The following is a 17,599-nucleotide window of genomic DNA, read 5'->3' on the forward strand; positions in this document are numbered from 1 at the left end:
TGTGTGATGAAGTGCACCAAAGTTGCTACTCACTTTTCTCAGCAACTGTTTGATATTTCATTTTATTGTCTCTGTAGAGTGGCACTGGATCTGCATTACTGCATTGTCTGTAAACACTACTGTGTTACAGCTTCCAAACTTGCAAAGCCCCAGAGGGAAGCACTGATCAGCCTGTGCCTTTCTCTGTTCTAGGTTCTGGTGAGATCTGAGGTGCAATGTGGTCATAATGAAGGCTACTGACAGAAACATCTGTTCTGCAGCCTAAGTAGCATGTTAAAATTCCCCATATGGAACTATATGTTTTTGCACTTAAGCTACTTTGATACCTGAATCATTACAAGTTTTGGTTTAGTGTTGCTGCAGGTTGAAGCCTCAAGCAGATCTTGAGTTTATCATGCCCCACTTCTTGAGCCCAGCATTTGGACTCAAGTTGCATTCCCCATATAAGTGATTTGAAAAGGTATTTCTGAGGTGTTTTTTTACCATTCTATTACTACACCTGCTACAGCCACAACTTTAGAATTAGGATTCCAGAATCTGAGCAAGTTTTTGCCAACAATAAATATTCTTCAGGTTGCAACAGTTCCGTGTAGTACCACAAAGCATTCATGTCTCTTCTCTCCTGGGGAGGGCAGCAGCAAATTTTGATTAATTGAGATCTTAACAAGGTTACTGTAGAGCCTCAGCTGCAAGTTAAAAGAGGGTCCTTTGAAGTACCCTTGCATTCCAATGAGGGGAGCTTCCCTCGAACTGTGGGCGCAGCGTGCCTGTTTGCACAGGGAGCTGTAACGGTCCCCTCTTTGTGCCAGCCTTGCTAAAGCGATGCCATTATTCACGTGGGGCTGGACCTAACCCTCTGCTTTATTATGTATCCCTGGGAAATAAATGGCTAAGGAGTATGACTGTGTCAGCACAATAGCTGATTTTCCAAGATGTAAGGCAATATGTGTAATATCAATGCGCAAAAAAGACTGAGCCTTTAGTGTTGTTTTGCATAGACTTTCATGAAAAAGTCTCAGTATTCAGCAAAGGCAGCACTGACGGCATTCAAAATATGCTGCTTTAGGGCCCCTTGAAAATGTTTATCCTTCCCTACCTTTGTCTGAAGCACATCTGCTGTAGTTCAAATCCAAACGCAGTTCATTTGCCAGAGTTCAGATTAGATCTTTAATTAAGCTTTCATCCCCACTAGCACAGACAACAATGTCAAGTCTGTGGACCCCATGAGAAAATATAGCTTATTCCATTGGCTCCTGGGGTCTGCAACATTGTTAGCATGCTTAAAACTGGCTGGGCTGTGCTGAGAGTGAACACTGTACCCTAAAGGAAATATTTTTTGTTTTAAATTCTGCTTGAAACATTATTTAAGCCAATTAAAATGTGTCCTTTAGGGATCTCGGCTGAGCTCTGTGCTGTTTGATCTCCAGGGTGCTCTGTGTTGCAGCTCCTTTGCTCTACCTAGTCCATGCTGAGAGCAGATGGGCATCATGCAAAGGTGATGGGAAATAGCTGTAGTATTTGCAGGCTGGAGATCTTAAGTTTTCGCTTGAAGAGAGCAGATTAAAAAAGTAATTCCCGTGGGTCTGCACAGTAAGCCCTCAGAGAAGCAACATCTGAACTCCTTTTGCAGTGCTCCATATTCACCTCCTCAGGTTTAATTGCTTGCAGACACCATGACAGGGTAACCTGAGCAATGGCTGCCCACACAGCCTCATTTCCTTCTCCCTGCCTCCTTGTCTTTGGAATCAGTCATGATAACTTGGCAAGAGGTAGGAACGTTTAGCAATTGTTTTGCCTTTGCCCGCATAGACGCTGTTGCAGCCTGTTGCAACACCCTCCTCATCATCCCCAGAGACTGAACTGAAGGCAAAGCTGTTTCATTTGTTTTCATCTATGAATGAGCTTTAGGTGCCTCCTGGAGCATATAGGTACCTCTCTGAGGTAGCTATTTGCCATTGGAGCACGACATACTTTCTCATACTTTTTTTTTTTTTTTAATTTGTTTTTAGGAGCATTCATTTACTTCAGTGGATCACATCAGATGAACACAAAGATGGCCATGTCTCATCTGGGGAGCCCTTTTCTTGTCAAGCTGTCCCCTGGGCTCTCCTGCTGTCAGGTAACAGTTTGGTATTAAGTGTCCCCACATTTGTAAGCTATCTAACCCGATGAGCAGATATGGTATTCTTCATGCTGTAAATGTTGCTACTGAGGACTCTATTTCAAGACCAATGGAAGGAGTTACAGACTAATTCTTTGGGAGGAGGGAGATGCAGCTGAAGTTTTACTGCTTTGCTGCCAAATGTTTATATATGATAGTTTTTATTATTATTTCTAAAGCAGCCAGTAGGGGATCCAGATTTCAGCATACCCTTCAGGTTTTGTATGCTGCGACAAACCTATCTGGACAACAATAAATAATAGGGCCATATCAAATAGCCACTCTGTTGTCTGTAGGCAGGAAAGTCACATAAACAATATTCCATAACAGGAAACCTATGGTTTGAAGTCACCATATACTTTAGCTATGTTGATGTGACCAGAGAATTCACTACCATGCTCCGGACATGTATTAAATTTTAATTGAGAGTTTGAGAGGATGTTTTTTCAGCTGATTAGTGCAGTACTTGAGAGTTACCTTGAAATGTTTTTTTTTTTGTTAAATGTCTTGTGGCTCTGCAGAGGAATGCAAAAACAGCCAGACAGGATGGCACTTGATCTGAGAAACTAGAAAGGTACCCAGAAAAAAAATGGATCAAAAGGGCCAAAAAATACAAACGTAATAGATGAAAAATGAAAACACAGTTTTATAACTTGAGTGTTGCAATTTTAACCAAAATATGTATTTTTTAAAGCAGAATTTGAAGAAATATATTAAATATGTACAGCATCTAGTCACTGCAAGAAAACATTCCCAACTGGATTAGCCACTGAATAAAGTAAATACATATTGTAAAGCTTTATAACTTTTTTTCTCTTTTTCCTGCGGGTTTTTTTTTGTTTTCTATTCTCTAACTTTTCAAAGTTTATGCCATATGAGGAAGAAGCTAAGTTGTGTAGTTATGATGTTAATTTTTTTCTGCTACTGCATAGTGCCTTCTGATTTAAAAAATTACAGAGAAGAAAGGGGAAAGACAGAGAAAGCTTGCCAAAATAATTTGTGTTCAGTGGCTAAAAGAGGTTTTAAAGAAACAAAATAAAATTTAGACTGGTTGCTTAGTTTTTCAGGTTCAGTGCAGAACAGAAAATATACTTGCCCTTAGGAAAACTTTTTTCAAAAACAAAAATGTCAGAAAAGAAGGAACTGCATTTAGAAGGCCCAACAAGTAGCAGAATTTTATTTCAGCAGGATCTAGGCATCTTAGGTTTTATCTCATGTAAGGGACCTGAAGCAAGTGCTGGCTTAACTAAATCTGCTTTACTTGAAACTGTAGCTGACTTGGACTACATACATCCAGGAGTTACCAGATTTCATCTGAATAGTTGCAACTTGCAGCTGAGAAGTAGAAGCCTCTTAAACAATTTAAGAATAGTTCCTCACTGTTGTTTAATGCAATTTCTCAGTTATTAATCTTCACATGGCTTTTTAGTGTTGTAAAGCATCAGAAATTAAATAGGTGCAGGATAAAGTCAAGCAGAATGCTGTTGCAGGGAACTTGTAAGGCCTCACGGCATCCCATCGAAGCCTTGCATGTTGCATTACTCCTGGGACACCCAAAACACTTTGTATCCATTGTGCATTGTTTAGGTGGTTTCATCTTTCTTCTGTAGACTTTGATGCTGAGTAGATAACTTAATCTGTACCTTAAAGGTGCTTATCTTAGAAACCCTTAAGGCAGACTGGGCAAAAGTGATGTGTGAATCAATGAATTATTCTGGTTAGATCTATTTCAGAGTTGGGTCTGCATTCAAAATAAACACAAATGCAGTGGGGATGCACATATTTTTCTCCAGTTCAAAGGCAGAAAAGAAACACTTTTTATTATAAGTATGCATGTATTGAATGCATTCAAGGTTCTCAGATTCAACAAAATCTAGAGCAAGTTCTTACCTTATTTGTGTCTGAAAACAGAGTGTTTGTGAAGCCTGAAAGCCTGGCTTTCTGCCACATTTTCCCTACAGACTTTTATTTCTGGGAAAGAGCAAGGAGTAGGGGTTGCTCATTAGGATGTGTTATGTTCTCTGCGTATAAATGTGAGCTCATGTCCTCTGTTAGATGTCCCACTGAGAGGAAAAAAGGATCCACATAAAGAGATCTGTGTTTATTAATAGCTTTACAATTATTTGGCTCCAGTTTTTTGAAAAAAAAAAAAATAGGAGTTGAAGGATAACAGATTTATATTGTGCCTTTCTGGTTAATTTAAGCTTAGAAGTAACTTCTTTCTGCAAATTCTTGTAGCTGAGTCTTTTTGTAGATGTCAGCTAAGAAACACCTTCATTTAGCTCAAGAGTTTGGAGTTGTAGAAGCAAATTCCTAGTCCCAGCTCTCTGTTTATGACTTCTAGTGGACACAGTAATTTTACAGTAGAACATGTAGACATAGAGAAGGAGGGTACCTTTATTTCTTACATAATGAAACCATAAATTTGTTTGAAAAACAGCTTAATAAACAAAAGTCACCTAAATTGTTCAGACTGTAGTCCTTCAAATAGCTCATTTTGAGAAGTGTTTCTATACCTGCAGCTTTCTATTTCTTAAACTTTTTGATGGGGAAAAAAGTTGCATGAAAGTATTTCATTTTAATAATAAGTCTCAAGATTATTTTATGTAAGGCATGATTTTCATGAGTGGGGAAAAAACCAACTCCAAGCAAAATTGAGAGACTGAGTCCACCAGCCATGCAGTCAGAAGATATTGAATAGTACCAGTGTGTTTTAACAGGAATATTTCTTAACCACTGATTCCGCTCTCATTTTGCCTCCATGAAGACTCAAATATTATCAAGGCTTCTGCAGGGAAATAATGATACTGCAGCTGAAGAAAGTTTAGTCTATCACTATATGAAAAAACAAGAAGGACTCAGGGGGAGGGAAAAAATTAGTCTTTGAAAATCTTTACCCTGGTATTATTGAAAAAAAAAAAAAAAGAAATTAAATGTATCAGGTTTGCTCTGCATTGCAGGGGAAGCAAGTGAACTGTGATTCTCACTAAAAAGGAAAAGTAATTTTTGAGAAGTTTCTAAGGACTTACTAAACTAAAAAGAATTAAAAGAGGCCATGTTATTCAGTCTGAATAAGTTGATAGATAAAAGTTAAAAGTTGTAAAAATAAGCTTTACTTTTAAATATGATTTTATCTTTAGACATGATACTGCTCTTCAACGTGCTGTAATTTCATACCTCCATTTCTTTTATGCCAAGTCTGTGTTTAGTCCTGTCATGTCGTTCTTTGTTATAATGTACATAAATGAATTGGTGCTGAACTTATTTCAGTTTGATTATGTACAACACTTTTGAAAGTGTTTCATTAAAAACTCTTTCAACAGGTAAGATTTTGGTACAGGTTATCTCAGGGTTCTCAGCTTTCTGTCTTTAAGAGAACTGCACTGGATGGAAGTTTGGAAAAATTACATGACTTTTCAGGATCACCTGAGATGAAGTGGACAAAAGGGAACATACCTGTAGAAAGTGCAGCTGAGGAATTACCTTTTCAGGTAATTAGAAATTGCATTTACATTGCTTTCAAAAAGTTACTCCAATTTGGCTTTTAGAACTAATTTACTTTTACGATGAAATTTAAAAAGAGAATTTCTGTTCTTTAATGATCATATGAAAAAGAATTTTATTTCACTTTTCTTTACAGGTGCATCTACAAAAGAACATGGCTATTGTTTCAATATTCTATGCATTAGAACAACTTTTTGTAATAAACATCAAGCAGCAATAGTGCAATAGCTTTTAAAAACGGAACTTTCTATAAAAACTGCTCATCAGAGTGAGGGCCTAATTAGGTTGCCTACAGGCAGAAGAATCCTGGAATCATGGAATTGACTGGGTTTGAAGGGATGTTAAAGATTATCTAATTCCAGCCACCATTGGCAGGGATGCCTTTCACTAGACCAGGTTACTCAGAGCATAAGTCATCCACAGGCATCAATAGTTGTGGCTTTTACCAGTTTCGATTGAAACAAGGTCATCTGGGTTGCATAACTTTCCATAGGTAAAGGTAGTTATGGCTTTGACAATTGGGGAACAAATTTCTAACCTGGTAAAATCTCAATTGTAGTTTTTCCTGGATGATATTTAAAGTTGGTTGTAGGCAGTATTTACTTCCTGTGCAAATGTTGTAAATTATAATGGAATATTATAGATGTGTGTGTGTGTGTCTTTTTATCATGTCACATTTAATGAACTAACTTTTTTTTAATCTTTACAGATTATTTTACGAGGTACTGTTCTAACAACAAATGCTACTGTTGCTATTGATGACATCAGTATAACAGAGGAATGTGTAGTTGTGAATAGACCACTTTCAGGTGTCAGCCAGGAAAGTGAAGGCAAGTTTTGTGGCTTTCAAAACATTTTCCCCAATGTCTGTTATGTATAACTGTGATTTGACTGACAACTTGAAAATACCTTTAATGAAGTGGAGGATAATCTGAGAAAAAAAGTCTGTCTATTGTAATTAAACATCTCTCTTGAAGTGTTCCAGGCCAGGTTGACTGGGTCTTTGAGTAATGTGGTCTAGTGAATGGTATCCCTGCCCATGGCAGAGGGCTTGGAACTAGATGATCTTTAACATTCTTCCCAACCCAAATCATTCTATGATTCTATAATGAAGTCTCTCTCTCATCCTTGTGTTATACAGTAGCTGCTATAAGTAGTTTTTCCTAATTCTGCAAAGTGAGTTGTGGTGAGAATTTCCAGATACCACTTACTGTGTAGTACCTGCTCACATCCACATCGGGACCCAAAGGCAGAAGCAAAGCATCTGATATCTTGCACTGGAGAACAAATTCCACTGCATTACCTTTGGGACAGGAAACTTCTTCCATTATTGTTAAATATCTAACATATTATAATTAAGTGTCCACCACACTTGTCTGTGTACTCACATTCTATAGTCTTGAAGTGCCAACAGATGGAAATACAAAACAATCTTACCTTCTGTCAGACAGTTACTTCTAGTCTTCTTGATAATAATAGCTACTTTTCAAAAGTGGCATGGGCACATATGCAGTCGGGGGTAATGTTGATGGGTTATAGCCAGCCAATAGCTGAATTTCTTCTCTACTGAAAAATTTAAAAGCATAATAGAAGACTTCAGTGTTGTGTTTTTAAGGTTTCTCTGATCCCTATATACATGTTGATGGTAGCTAAGTATTTAAAGAAACATTACTTTAATTATTTTCCCTCCCCACTTACCCATTAGTCACACAGATATTGTTTTTAGAAAGGAGTGTTTTTTGGTTTTTGTTTTTAAAGAAAACCCTGTCTGGATAGAAAGAAGAGTATTTTAAAAAGTTAAGTTACACATTAAATATGAGAAGCTGTGCATCATTCCTCTCACTAGCTCTGTTTCCAGAAAACTACTAAAGTAAAACCGGTGGACCCTGGCTTTTTGTTTCCCCGTTCATTGAAATTTGGGCTGTTTTCTAATGTGTAGGTTGAGGTGCAAGCTGGTAGTGGTGCAGCATCCAGCTTTTGTCTTCTTGCAGCTTTCACTGCTATCTGAACACAGAGAAATCACTTGCTCCCACCCTCAAGGGAAAGAGCAGGCAACTGTGCACAGCCCCTCACCTCTGAACAGCCTGGCTGTGTAACATTAAGGTGTATTTGATAATTTAGCAATATTTCACAAAATAATAATAAAAAATAATTCACAAAAATGTGAATATTGTGGAGAAGAATATGTAGTCTAAGAGCATCAGACATTAAGATCAGCTGTGTTTCTTACCAATTGTGATATAATCTAGCACACTTCATAGGTGATGCTATGTTCCTTAGGCCAAGTACATTGCTATATTAAAGGACCATATGTGTGTGTTTTTATTAATGTATCTTTTTCTGATTTTTAAGGGGAAACAGAATTTGCAGATGCTGATGCTTCATCTTTTTACTGTCCACCGGGATTTTTTTCATGTGGGGATGGACAATGTATTTCATCTGACAAACTTTGTGATTTTACACCTGACTGTTCAAACAGCCATGATGAAGCCAAGTGCCGTAAGTGAAAATTTAAAAATCTATTTTGTTAAGCTCCTCTGACTGTGTTTGTTTGTCCTATTTGCAACGCTTTTATGACCTCATAAATCTTGCACTTTAATTAAAAGTAAAAGCTCTTGAGAAATAGTTACTTCACTTTGATTTTGTTCTGTGAATTTTCCCCCTTTTATTTTCTGTAGCAACTGTTTCCCTCCTAGTATTAAAACCAGAAAAAAAGTTTTTGATTAATTATTTAGTAGAAGCTACTGCGTAAAAGAGAGTATTTTATTTTATAATGCTAATGCAGTGGTCACAGATTCACATTCAAATTGTATATTTTTTATACTTAATTTTGATGTGAAGATGCCATGGCTGTCACCAAAACCACTAACATGGTCACAGATATTATTTAAGCTGATTCAGCATTTTCTGTTTGGATGTGTTATGACTCCAGTCAAGGCTTCATGCCTAGGCTTTCTCTGCATGGAAACAAAGAAGTGGGAAAGTAGAGGGAGGTGATGCATCTCAGAGTCTCTCTCCACTGTACGGTCAGCAGGGAGCTTGGAAATGTTTCAGGGTCTCTAACATGTAGCTTCAAGAGTCTTTTTGATTCATTCAGTTGTCTGCTCTGCATAAGAAATCACAGTCATACTTTTGAAAATGAGTCTCTTGCTTTGAACTATCAATTTTGTTATAAAAGTCATGATGCATTTTCAAAGGGAGTTGCCATGGGCACTATTTAATACAAGCTTTCTTTAAAAAATATAGCATGATGGTTTTCACACAAGTAACAGAAATATTGTAGACAAGATCCTCCAATTATTTTCTGCGCTGTGTTATGCATCACAAGGCACAAACTTCTTCACAGATGTTAATACAATCCAAATTCACTGTGTATATTTTATAGTTTTTATTAGGATATTTGAAAGCTGTTGCTCAGTTGTATAAAAATCTATTTGACTATTAGCAGTTAAAAGAAATAATTACATCTTCTGTTTGTATTAATGCAATTTCTCTGCAGTTTTAGTATCCTATCTTTCTTGGTTAGAGCACTCATGTCGAGTGTTTTAGGTGTTTAGAAAGACAGGTATCCAAAATATACAGACCTTTAAGATATGAAATTGCATTTTGTTTTATTAGACAACTGTTTGACTAGTTACAACCAGAAGTAAATATTAAATGTTCACTAAACAGAATATCTTTCCTCTTGTGGGCCAGAGTAAAGAAAATTCTGATGTGACCATAGCATAGCTGAGGCTGGAAGGGATATCTAAAGATGATCTAGTTAAACCCCATCCTGCTCAAAGCAGGGTTCACCAGAGCAGGATACCCAGAACCTTTCACAGTTAGGTTCTGAATATCTATGAGGATGGAGATCACATAGCCACTTGGGACACCTTGTTCCAGTGTTTGATCACTGGAGTACAGCAACAACAAGTCCCTGTTGCTTCTTCTCATTTCTCCAGGCACTACTGAGAGGAGTTCTTTACTCCCTCCCTGTCCACATTACTCATATTAAAACTCTTATGACACTCCATCACTATTTGATTTGCTTCATGCTTTTTTCTACTTTACTTCAAAGTATGCTTACTCATCTTATGCAGCATTGGGTATGATAGTCTGGATTGTTCTCACATTATGCTTTTTAAACTCAGGTACTAGGTATTCTCTGTTAACATAGTATCAATAGTTTAATTAAAAACATTCTAAATAGATTTAGTCACATGCAACTTTCACTGCTCTGGGATAGCAGTGAACTGGTAGCTTTTAATCATGAAAATTAGGATCTACTGGTTTTTTGCCATTTATATTGCCTTTTAGCTATTCAGCCTGTGTCTTCATTTCATCATACATAAAGGTGAAGACAAATGTCCCGTTGGTGTTTAATCAGTCCTAGACTAGGCTTAATTGCAAGTTGCCTATGTGGCAACTGATTTTCTCTTTCTTTTTCCTCTAATTGCATGATTGAAGAAACTTTTATTATACCGAAGTCTCAGTTGCCCAGACAATACATTAACAATGCCATGTTAAAGGTTAAACTTTGGAGCCATTATATTTATGGTGATCTTTGCTCTAAATATGTTGCTGACTTATAAATCATTGTTAGTGCTGAGCTGGCTCAGTGTGTGCTAGCACTGCAGCTCATAAAGTGGGAGGCAGAATGTAGGTACACAAAGGGACTTACAAGTAGTTTGGCAAGTTGACCATTTCCAAGCAATAAACTTGCCTTTCAGCATGTTAGTCTGGTAGTCTACAGCACTCCTATAACAACTCTCATAATTCTTCTCAAATGTTATCTCACCATCTTCATGCTTACGTAGCGCACCGTTACTTTCTATATTTGTTATGTATATTCTTGCAATTGGATGTAAGCACTTCATTTTTTTCAAGCACTTTTCCTAATTTCTGAACTTGGTTAAGCATGGATTTTTCTTTTTAACTTCACCTTTTACAACTACATTGTTCTTTTTATCAATATTCACATTTTTTCCATGATGTTCAATCTAGTAATGATTGTATGCATCTTAACATTCTTGATGTTTTTCTTCTTTGTACAAGAACCAGGCAAGAATATTACATGGGTCTTTCAAAATATATTTAATTTACATCCTATTATCTTAAATTCCAGCAAGACAATTTCCTTAGATGCTTGATCCACTAAGTCCATTGATAAGCAGGGTCTCCACACAATTTTCTTGTCTCACAACATCAATTTTCAAGACATCTCTTGATTTTCACTGCACCTCAAATGAGTTGTTCTTTTCTGTCAGGCCTGGAAGAATTTAGTTGAAGATTTCCACTTCTTGGACAGACTTTTTTACTAAAAGTAGATTTCTGAGCTCACAGTGTTTGCAAGAAACTTTCTGTTACTTTTCTTCATATACAAGGCTGTCAGTGAATTTGTATTCTCTACTTGGATACTTTGGCCTTAGAAATATGCTGATGTTCTTGATACTGACACAAGATGAGATTATTCTTTCTTCCAGGTTTCTCAGTTGCATTTTAAAAAAAGGTATGTTCTGGACTGAAAAAATAATTCAAATTTATTCTGATTGCTGTGAAAAGTAAAGAAAATCCCAAAAAGACATAAGACATGGATTTTTTTTTTTTTTTTTGAGTGCTGCTACCCTTGGCTAGGGTTCCCAGCTTTTCTTCTACAGATGAAGAATTTACCATGATCATAAAGCTATTATACATGACTTCCATGCATTGAAGCAGAAGAGAGAAGCAACAGACTTTTTCAAACTGCAGATTTACAGCAGTGACCCCACCATACCTGTCACATTGTGTGTTTGTGCTCTGGAAGATAAATGTACAGCATGATTTCTATGGTCCACATCCTATGCATTTAGTGAAGTCTCAATGCTCACTTTTCCAACCTAAGAACTATGATGATGGAATAGGAATAAGATCAGGTTGGAAAGTAGTGTGGTAACACGAATGTATTTTGATATTCTGTCTGACCTTTGATAATTTTTCCTTCTGCCTTTTGTGTTTTTTTTTTTATTTTCTCTGTCTGCTTATGGTGTGGATTATCAGAAAAACTATATGGGTTTATATATAAAATAAATATGAAATAATTTACCATGGCCACAGACACATCAGGATGTTCTTCTGACATGGGTTTATTCTTAGCCACAGTCACTCCAGGGTGTCCTGATCCCCTGTGGCCTCATCTACAGGTCACAGTTCCTTTTAGGGGAGTTCACACTGGAGTTCAAACCTGTTCCTTCCAGTACATCAGCAGCCATGACCTGACCATCTGCCAGCAGGCACATGTCCTGTGTTGTTATCAAAATGTTCTCAAGTGCAGTAGAGTAAGGTGATAAGCAGTACAGCAAGCAATGAAAAGAAAAAGAAGCTACTAATGAGCACTAGGCTCTAATAAACAGTCAGGAAAGCAAGCACCATGGCAAGCACAGGAGTGTGCCAGTTAATATCTAAACAGCTATAAATTCGATCCAACACATTCCAATCAAACCTGTTGTTAACTCAAACCTTTCGAACCCCAACTGACAGACAGGACTGCCATGGTTTAACCCCAACTGGCAGCTCAGTCCCACACAGCTCCTCACTCACTGCCCTGGTGGGTTGAGAGAGAGAAATCAGAAGAATAAAAGTGAGAAAACTCATGAATTGAGATTAAGACAGTTTAACAGGTAAAGCAAAAACTGTGCACTCAAGCAAAAGAATTCATGGTCAAGCAGGTGTTCAACCACCTCCAGGAGATTGAGTTTCCATTATGCATTACAGTGACTTGGGAAGACAAACACCATCACTCCAAACATCCCCCACTAGTTTATTGCTGATACCATATGGTATAGAATATCTCTTTGGTCAGCTGTGCTCGGCTATCCTGACTGTGTCTCTTCCCAAATTTTTGTGCATCCCCAAGTTCCTTGCTGGTGAGGCATTGTAAGGAGAAGAAAGGCCTTGAGTCTTTGTAAGCTCTGCTCAGCAATAATTAAAGCATCCCTGAATGATCAACACTGTTTCTAATACAAACACAAGATACAACCCTATACCAGCTACTGTGGAGAAAGTTAACTCTACCCCACCCTAAACCAGCACACATATAAACATAGTATTGTTTTGTATTTATGTCTAAATGAAAGATACATTTAATATTTATTATTTCTGTGGTGTACAACTAGGACAGCACAAGCATGCTAAAGCTAGTCTTAAATTAAATCATAAACTAGACGTAACCTATACATTAAAACAGAGTTTTATGTACCTTAATTTGTTGTGTAATTGTTTAATGATAAACATTATTAGGTTTCTAATGGCTATCTTTGTATAACTAATAAAAATCTCCTTAGTGTTATAAGAAACAGTCTCCGTATTTCCCATTACTAATCTTGCCAAAGTATAAAACTTGTGCAGTGTTTATAAGTTAACTCTTCCTAAATCTCAGTTTAAGGTCAAACCTTGCCAAAAACTCTGCCTCATACACTTGCTACTCCCTTTCAGCCAGAAAAATGAGTAGTTTTTAAAAGTGAGACAGACCAGAAACAACACCCAAATCAGAAAAATGAGTTTAAATTCAAGGAGTGAAAAGATTGTCAGCTTGTAGATTGAAGAAGGTACCTAATACTGGAAGTGGCAAGACAACTACATTAGAATCAGTTTGTGGAGGTTAAATGGTGAAGGGTTGGGACTAAAATACCATTTATAGAGAGAGAAAACACATTTGACAGTTGGCAAAGAATGTCTGAAACAGGGGCATTGCTTGGGCGTGCTGGTGTGGGAGAGAAGTAACCAGGGGGCTGGAGGAAGGCAGGACAGGAGGAACCTAGGATGCTGTGGAGGAAGGACGAAGATCAACTGGTCAAGGTGCCTGTGATAAAGTGTCAGGAGATATAATAATAATGGAAGATGAAAAGTTTTGTAGGAGAGATGAAAACAAGGAGAGAATGGGAATGAAGAATAGAGATGTGGAGCAGTGATGCTTTGGGAGGGATCAGAATAAAATACGCAGTGAAGTGACAGGGAGTGGAGACTAGGTGAGAGGACCTGGAGCAAGGAGTTATTTGGGGGAATGAGGTGAGAGAGTGAGGATTTCCAGTGATATTAGGACTGAGAAGTGTCATAGAAGAACAGTTGTGGAATAGGTAAAAGGGGAAACAGGTTATGGAAAGGAAGAGCATGGAGAAAAGAACTAAGGCATTCTTCTCACAGACACCACATATACTTTCAGAATTTCTAGGAACCCAGAAGGCATGAGTCTAACTTTTCTACTTTTTTCAGCAAATACATACACAGTATTTTTGGGCAAAAAATACGTTTCATTGTATAGTTCCTCTTATTTAGTTCCTTGCAAATTATGCACTTTGACAACAAATATTGCATGAGCTTAATTGTCAGAGAAAATAGGGAGAATAATAAGATGGTCTGAATAGTGACCATTGGATTTTATTTTTATATAGTTCAGGAAAACCAGGAACATTCCCTTCAGTTGCATTGAATTTTTACAGAATTTTATTTCCCCTCATAAAAACCTTAATCTTTGCAACTCCTACAGCTAAGTTAAGAGACAGTAGTGCAGTTAGTTTTTAAAAATGTAGGTGCACAGTGAAATCACTAGATTTATTTATAACAAAATCTTTTTACTCTGAATATTTTGTCTATCTTATATAGAAGGTTATTTCTCATTTCACAAGAGATATACACCTTGATGTTATGTACAAGATATGTTTGTCTATTACTAAAAAGCCCACATGACTGAAATCACAAATAGGTCTGTTACAACTTCATGGTTATTGAAATGGATTTCCCAACAGAAATCAGCAAAAGAAAATAGAGTGTTTTATTTCCTCTAACCATCTGTAGAGGAGACTACCATATCTGTTTGTCCTAAACCTTTAAGTGTGGGTATTTTGTTGTTGTTGTTGTTTCAAAATGATAGTAGATAATACTGGGAGATGGAAAGTGAATGAAAATTCAACTTATTTGAGCTTCAAATAGTGACTTGCTTTCTGACTTTTTTTTCCTCCCAGTTAACATTGCTTCTTGCTGATGAACTTTTACAATAATTTTTAATTGACATCTATTCAGTTTTTCACTGTAGAAATTACACCAATTCACCTAAAAGTACAGTCTTATTTGACTGAGTGTATATCATGAAATTATTAAATGGTAACTGGGATAGAAAATATAAATATGAGAAGGCAGATGTGACACTTTTCCGTGTGTTTGTATTATAAAGGGGGTTAAAATAATTTTTTAGGATGAATATGTCCAGAGTTAAACTGGTTTTCATTCTTAGATTTGATGATAGTTTTCTTTATGCCATCTAGTAATAAGTTCCTAAATTTATTTTAAAATTACTGATTAAAAAAGGTTCAAAGTTTATTGGCATGTTAGAGCCTTTTAAAACAGATTTTAAGTAAATAAAAATAATTAAAAAAATTTGTAAGCCAGTAATGGTCATAATATCTCTTCATTTGGATTTTTCTTATGGTGCATGATGTATAGATTTAAATGGGCTGAGAGACAAGGAGAGATTTTGTGGATTGTAGAAATTGATGAACTTTCAGTCTTAAAGAAGTGCTAATGTCTTAAACATTTATTTTTAAAATATTGTTTTCAGCAGTACTGTTTGTTAAATTCCTGTAAGACATCATTCAGCTTACAGAGAAGTTGAACATCTGATTTGAGAAGGCCTTTGAGTAAAGCTTCCCAAAACAGAAAAGTACACAGCATTTTGCATAAGAGCCCAAAATCAGAAACAAATCTAGATTCTTGTGGTAACAAGTCAGCTCAGAGAAAAACAAGTCTGCTGAAGATGTAAAGGCAGCTTTCTCAAAACATCAACAAAGCCAACCACTCTTTAATGCTATCCCAGTATCTCTCTGATTCCTCCCTATTGAGGGAGCTTGTTAAAGAAGAGGCTAAATGGGGCAGCAAAGAAAAAGGTATCCCTACAGGTGGCATGGATACCACTAGAAGTTAAAAGCATAAGACAGGTGAAGTCTAAAAGAAAAAGTTAGAAAATATTACAAGTTTTGATAGGTTAAGTGCAAAAATGCAGTAACAAGATGAGAGGAAGTTTAAGAAACACTAAAGATAAATTCATCAAACACATGAAACACAGCCTGGTGGAGTCCATAGGGTCATGTGATGGTTAGAGTGTAAGAGAGCATGTAAAAAAAGAAGAAATAGGAGAAAAGCTAAAACTAACATATTAGGAGTGAAGGCAAATTTGTGAGTTTGTGAGTTCACTGTGAAAGAAACTATAGAAGTATCCAAGCAATGGCCTTTTTTTCTGGACAATCTGCCCAAAATGGAAGTACCAGTCGAAGAAGTTATGGGACAAGACAATTAGGTAATTGAAGTGTTATCAAGCATCAAGATCCAAGTGCATTTCAGCCAGGCTCTACCAACTTGCTCTATTCTTGTATTTTCCCTAGCTGTTAAATAGTTGGTCTGAGATTCAGTTGAAGGTTTCAGCGTTATTTTGTCTCAATGTATTCATCCATGCTTAAACTAAATGGTCTGGTGCATCCTTTCTTTTGTGTTTTGTCTGTGTTACAACTTACAGATGCAAGAAGTCTGGGCTCAGACTTAACAGTTTTATCTCGTTTATTTGCCTCATTTGGTGTAACCATCTGTGTCCAAGGTCTGTCATACTCTTTGTTGCTGTTCTGCTGGGAATATGGAATGGTTTCTTCTATTGAGCAAAAAGCAAATCAAAAATAGCTCTCCATATTCTCTTATCGTTATGTTCTGTCAGGGGATTTTCAGTCATTTCTCTCATGCCTCAGCCCTTGAATATTGGTAGGTATATTTTATCTTCATTCTATTCTATCAAAACATTCTGACAAAAAATTTCTTCCTTCTGTTTTTCAGTCACATTTGATCTATATCATTTTATCACTGACATTTCTGGCCCACATACAGTATATGTTTAGCAAAATTATATTTTCTTTGATCTCTTAAACATTATTTGCTCTTTCATATTTGTGGAATGGCTTTTTTAAAGCTAACTGTGGATTTCTATGTGCTTTGCTTAATAATCCACAAAGCCTTGTCTTTTTAGAGGCCACAGACAACAATAATTGTAATTTGCCTCATTACTAATTTTTCATTCTTTCTAAAAATTTACTTATAACAATGTGGAACAGTTTTTAAAGAGGAAAACAAAACAAATGAATAAAAAATCCTCCGCTATCTTCCATAAATAAACACAGATATAATCCTGTTTCCCAAGAGACTTCATATGATTCTGAAATATGAAGAGTCTGTATCATAATATGACCACTGAAAGTTGTGATAAGAGTTAAAAAAAAAAAAAGGATAGAATTCTGACAGTCACGGCTGAGTATTTTGTTTTATTTATTCTAGGTATATGATAAATTATTGATTAAAAAATCTTTAAATAATTTTCTTAATTGCTTCCATTAAAAACCTCTTGTAATAGCAGGATTTGAAAAGACAATTATATTATTTTATGAGGATTTCTTATAAAATGAAGAAGAGCAAAACCTAATGTATGGAAGAAATTCTTTACTGTGAGGGTGGTGAGGCACTGGAACAGGTTGTCCAGAGGAGTTATGGGTGCCCCATCCCCAGAAGTGTTCAAGGACAGGTTGAATGGGGCTCTGAACAACCTGGTCTAGTGGAAGGTGTCCCTGCCTATGGCAGGGTGTTTGGAACTTCATTATCTTCAAGGTCCCTTCCAACCCAAACCATTCTAAAATTCCATGTTTCTTCATTATAACATAATCACTATTTTTCAATTTACATTCATTCATACATGACACCATTCCACTCCTTTCTTTCTCTTGATTGGAATATACATATTTTATAAAATATCACTGCTCTTTGAAGTGAAGGACTGAAGAATCCACCTCAATATGTTTTTCAGATCTTTTTCACTGCAGAGTTTTTGTTTCAGGGATTACAAATATCATAGTGTCTCAGTAATGTCTGATGCTTAACTTAATTCCCATT

The 17,599-nt window shown here is 36.5% G+C and overlaps 1 protein-coding gene across 1 annotated transcript in view; it reads left to right on the forward strand.

Annotated features, from left to right (window-relative positions):
- MALRD1 (MAM and LDL receptor class A domain containing 1) overlaps positions 1–17,599 on the forward strand; it is a 236,467-nt gene that overhangs the window by 38,931 nt on the left and 179,937 nt on the right. Inside the window, 4 exon segments of the mRNA XM_050325308.1 lie at positions 2,010–2,119; positions 5,485–5,652; positions 6,375–6,495; positions 8,018–8,164. Coding sequence (XP_050181265.1) covers positions 2,010–2,119; positions 5,485–5,652; positions 6,375–6,495; positions 8,018–8,164 — 546 coding nt within the window.

Source organism: Myiozetetes cayanensis, unplaced genomic scaffold, assembly GCF_022539395.1.
Source record: "Myiozetetes cayanensis isolate MyiCay16 unplaced genomic scaffold, myiCay2020 scf1, whole genome shotgun sequence".
NCBI lineage: Eukaryota > Metazoa > Chordata > Aves > Passeriformes > Tyrannidae > Myiozetetes > Myiozetetes cayanensis.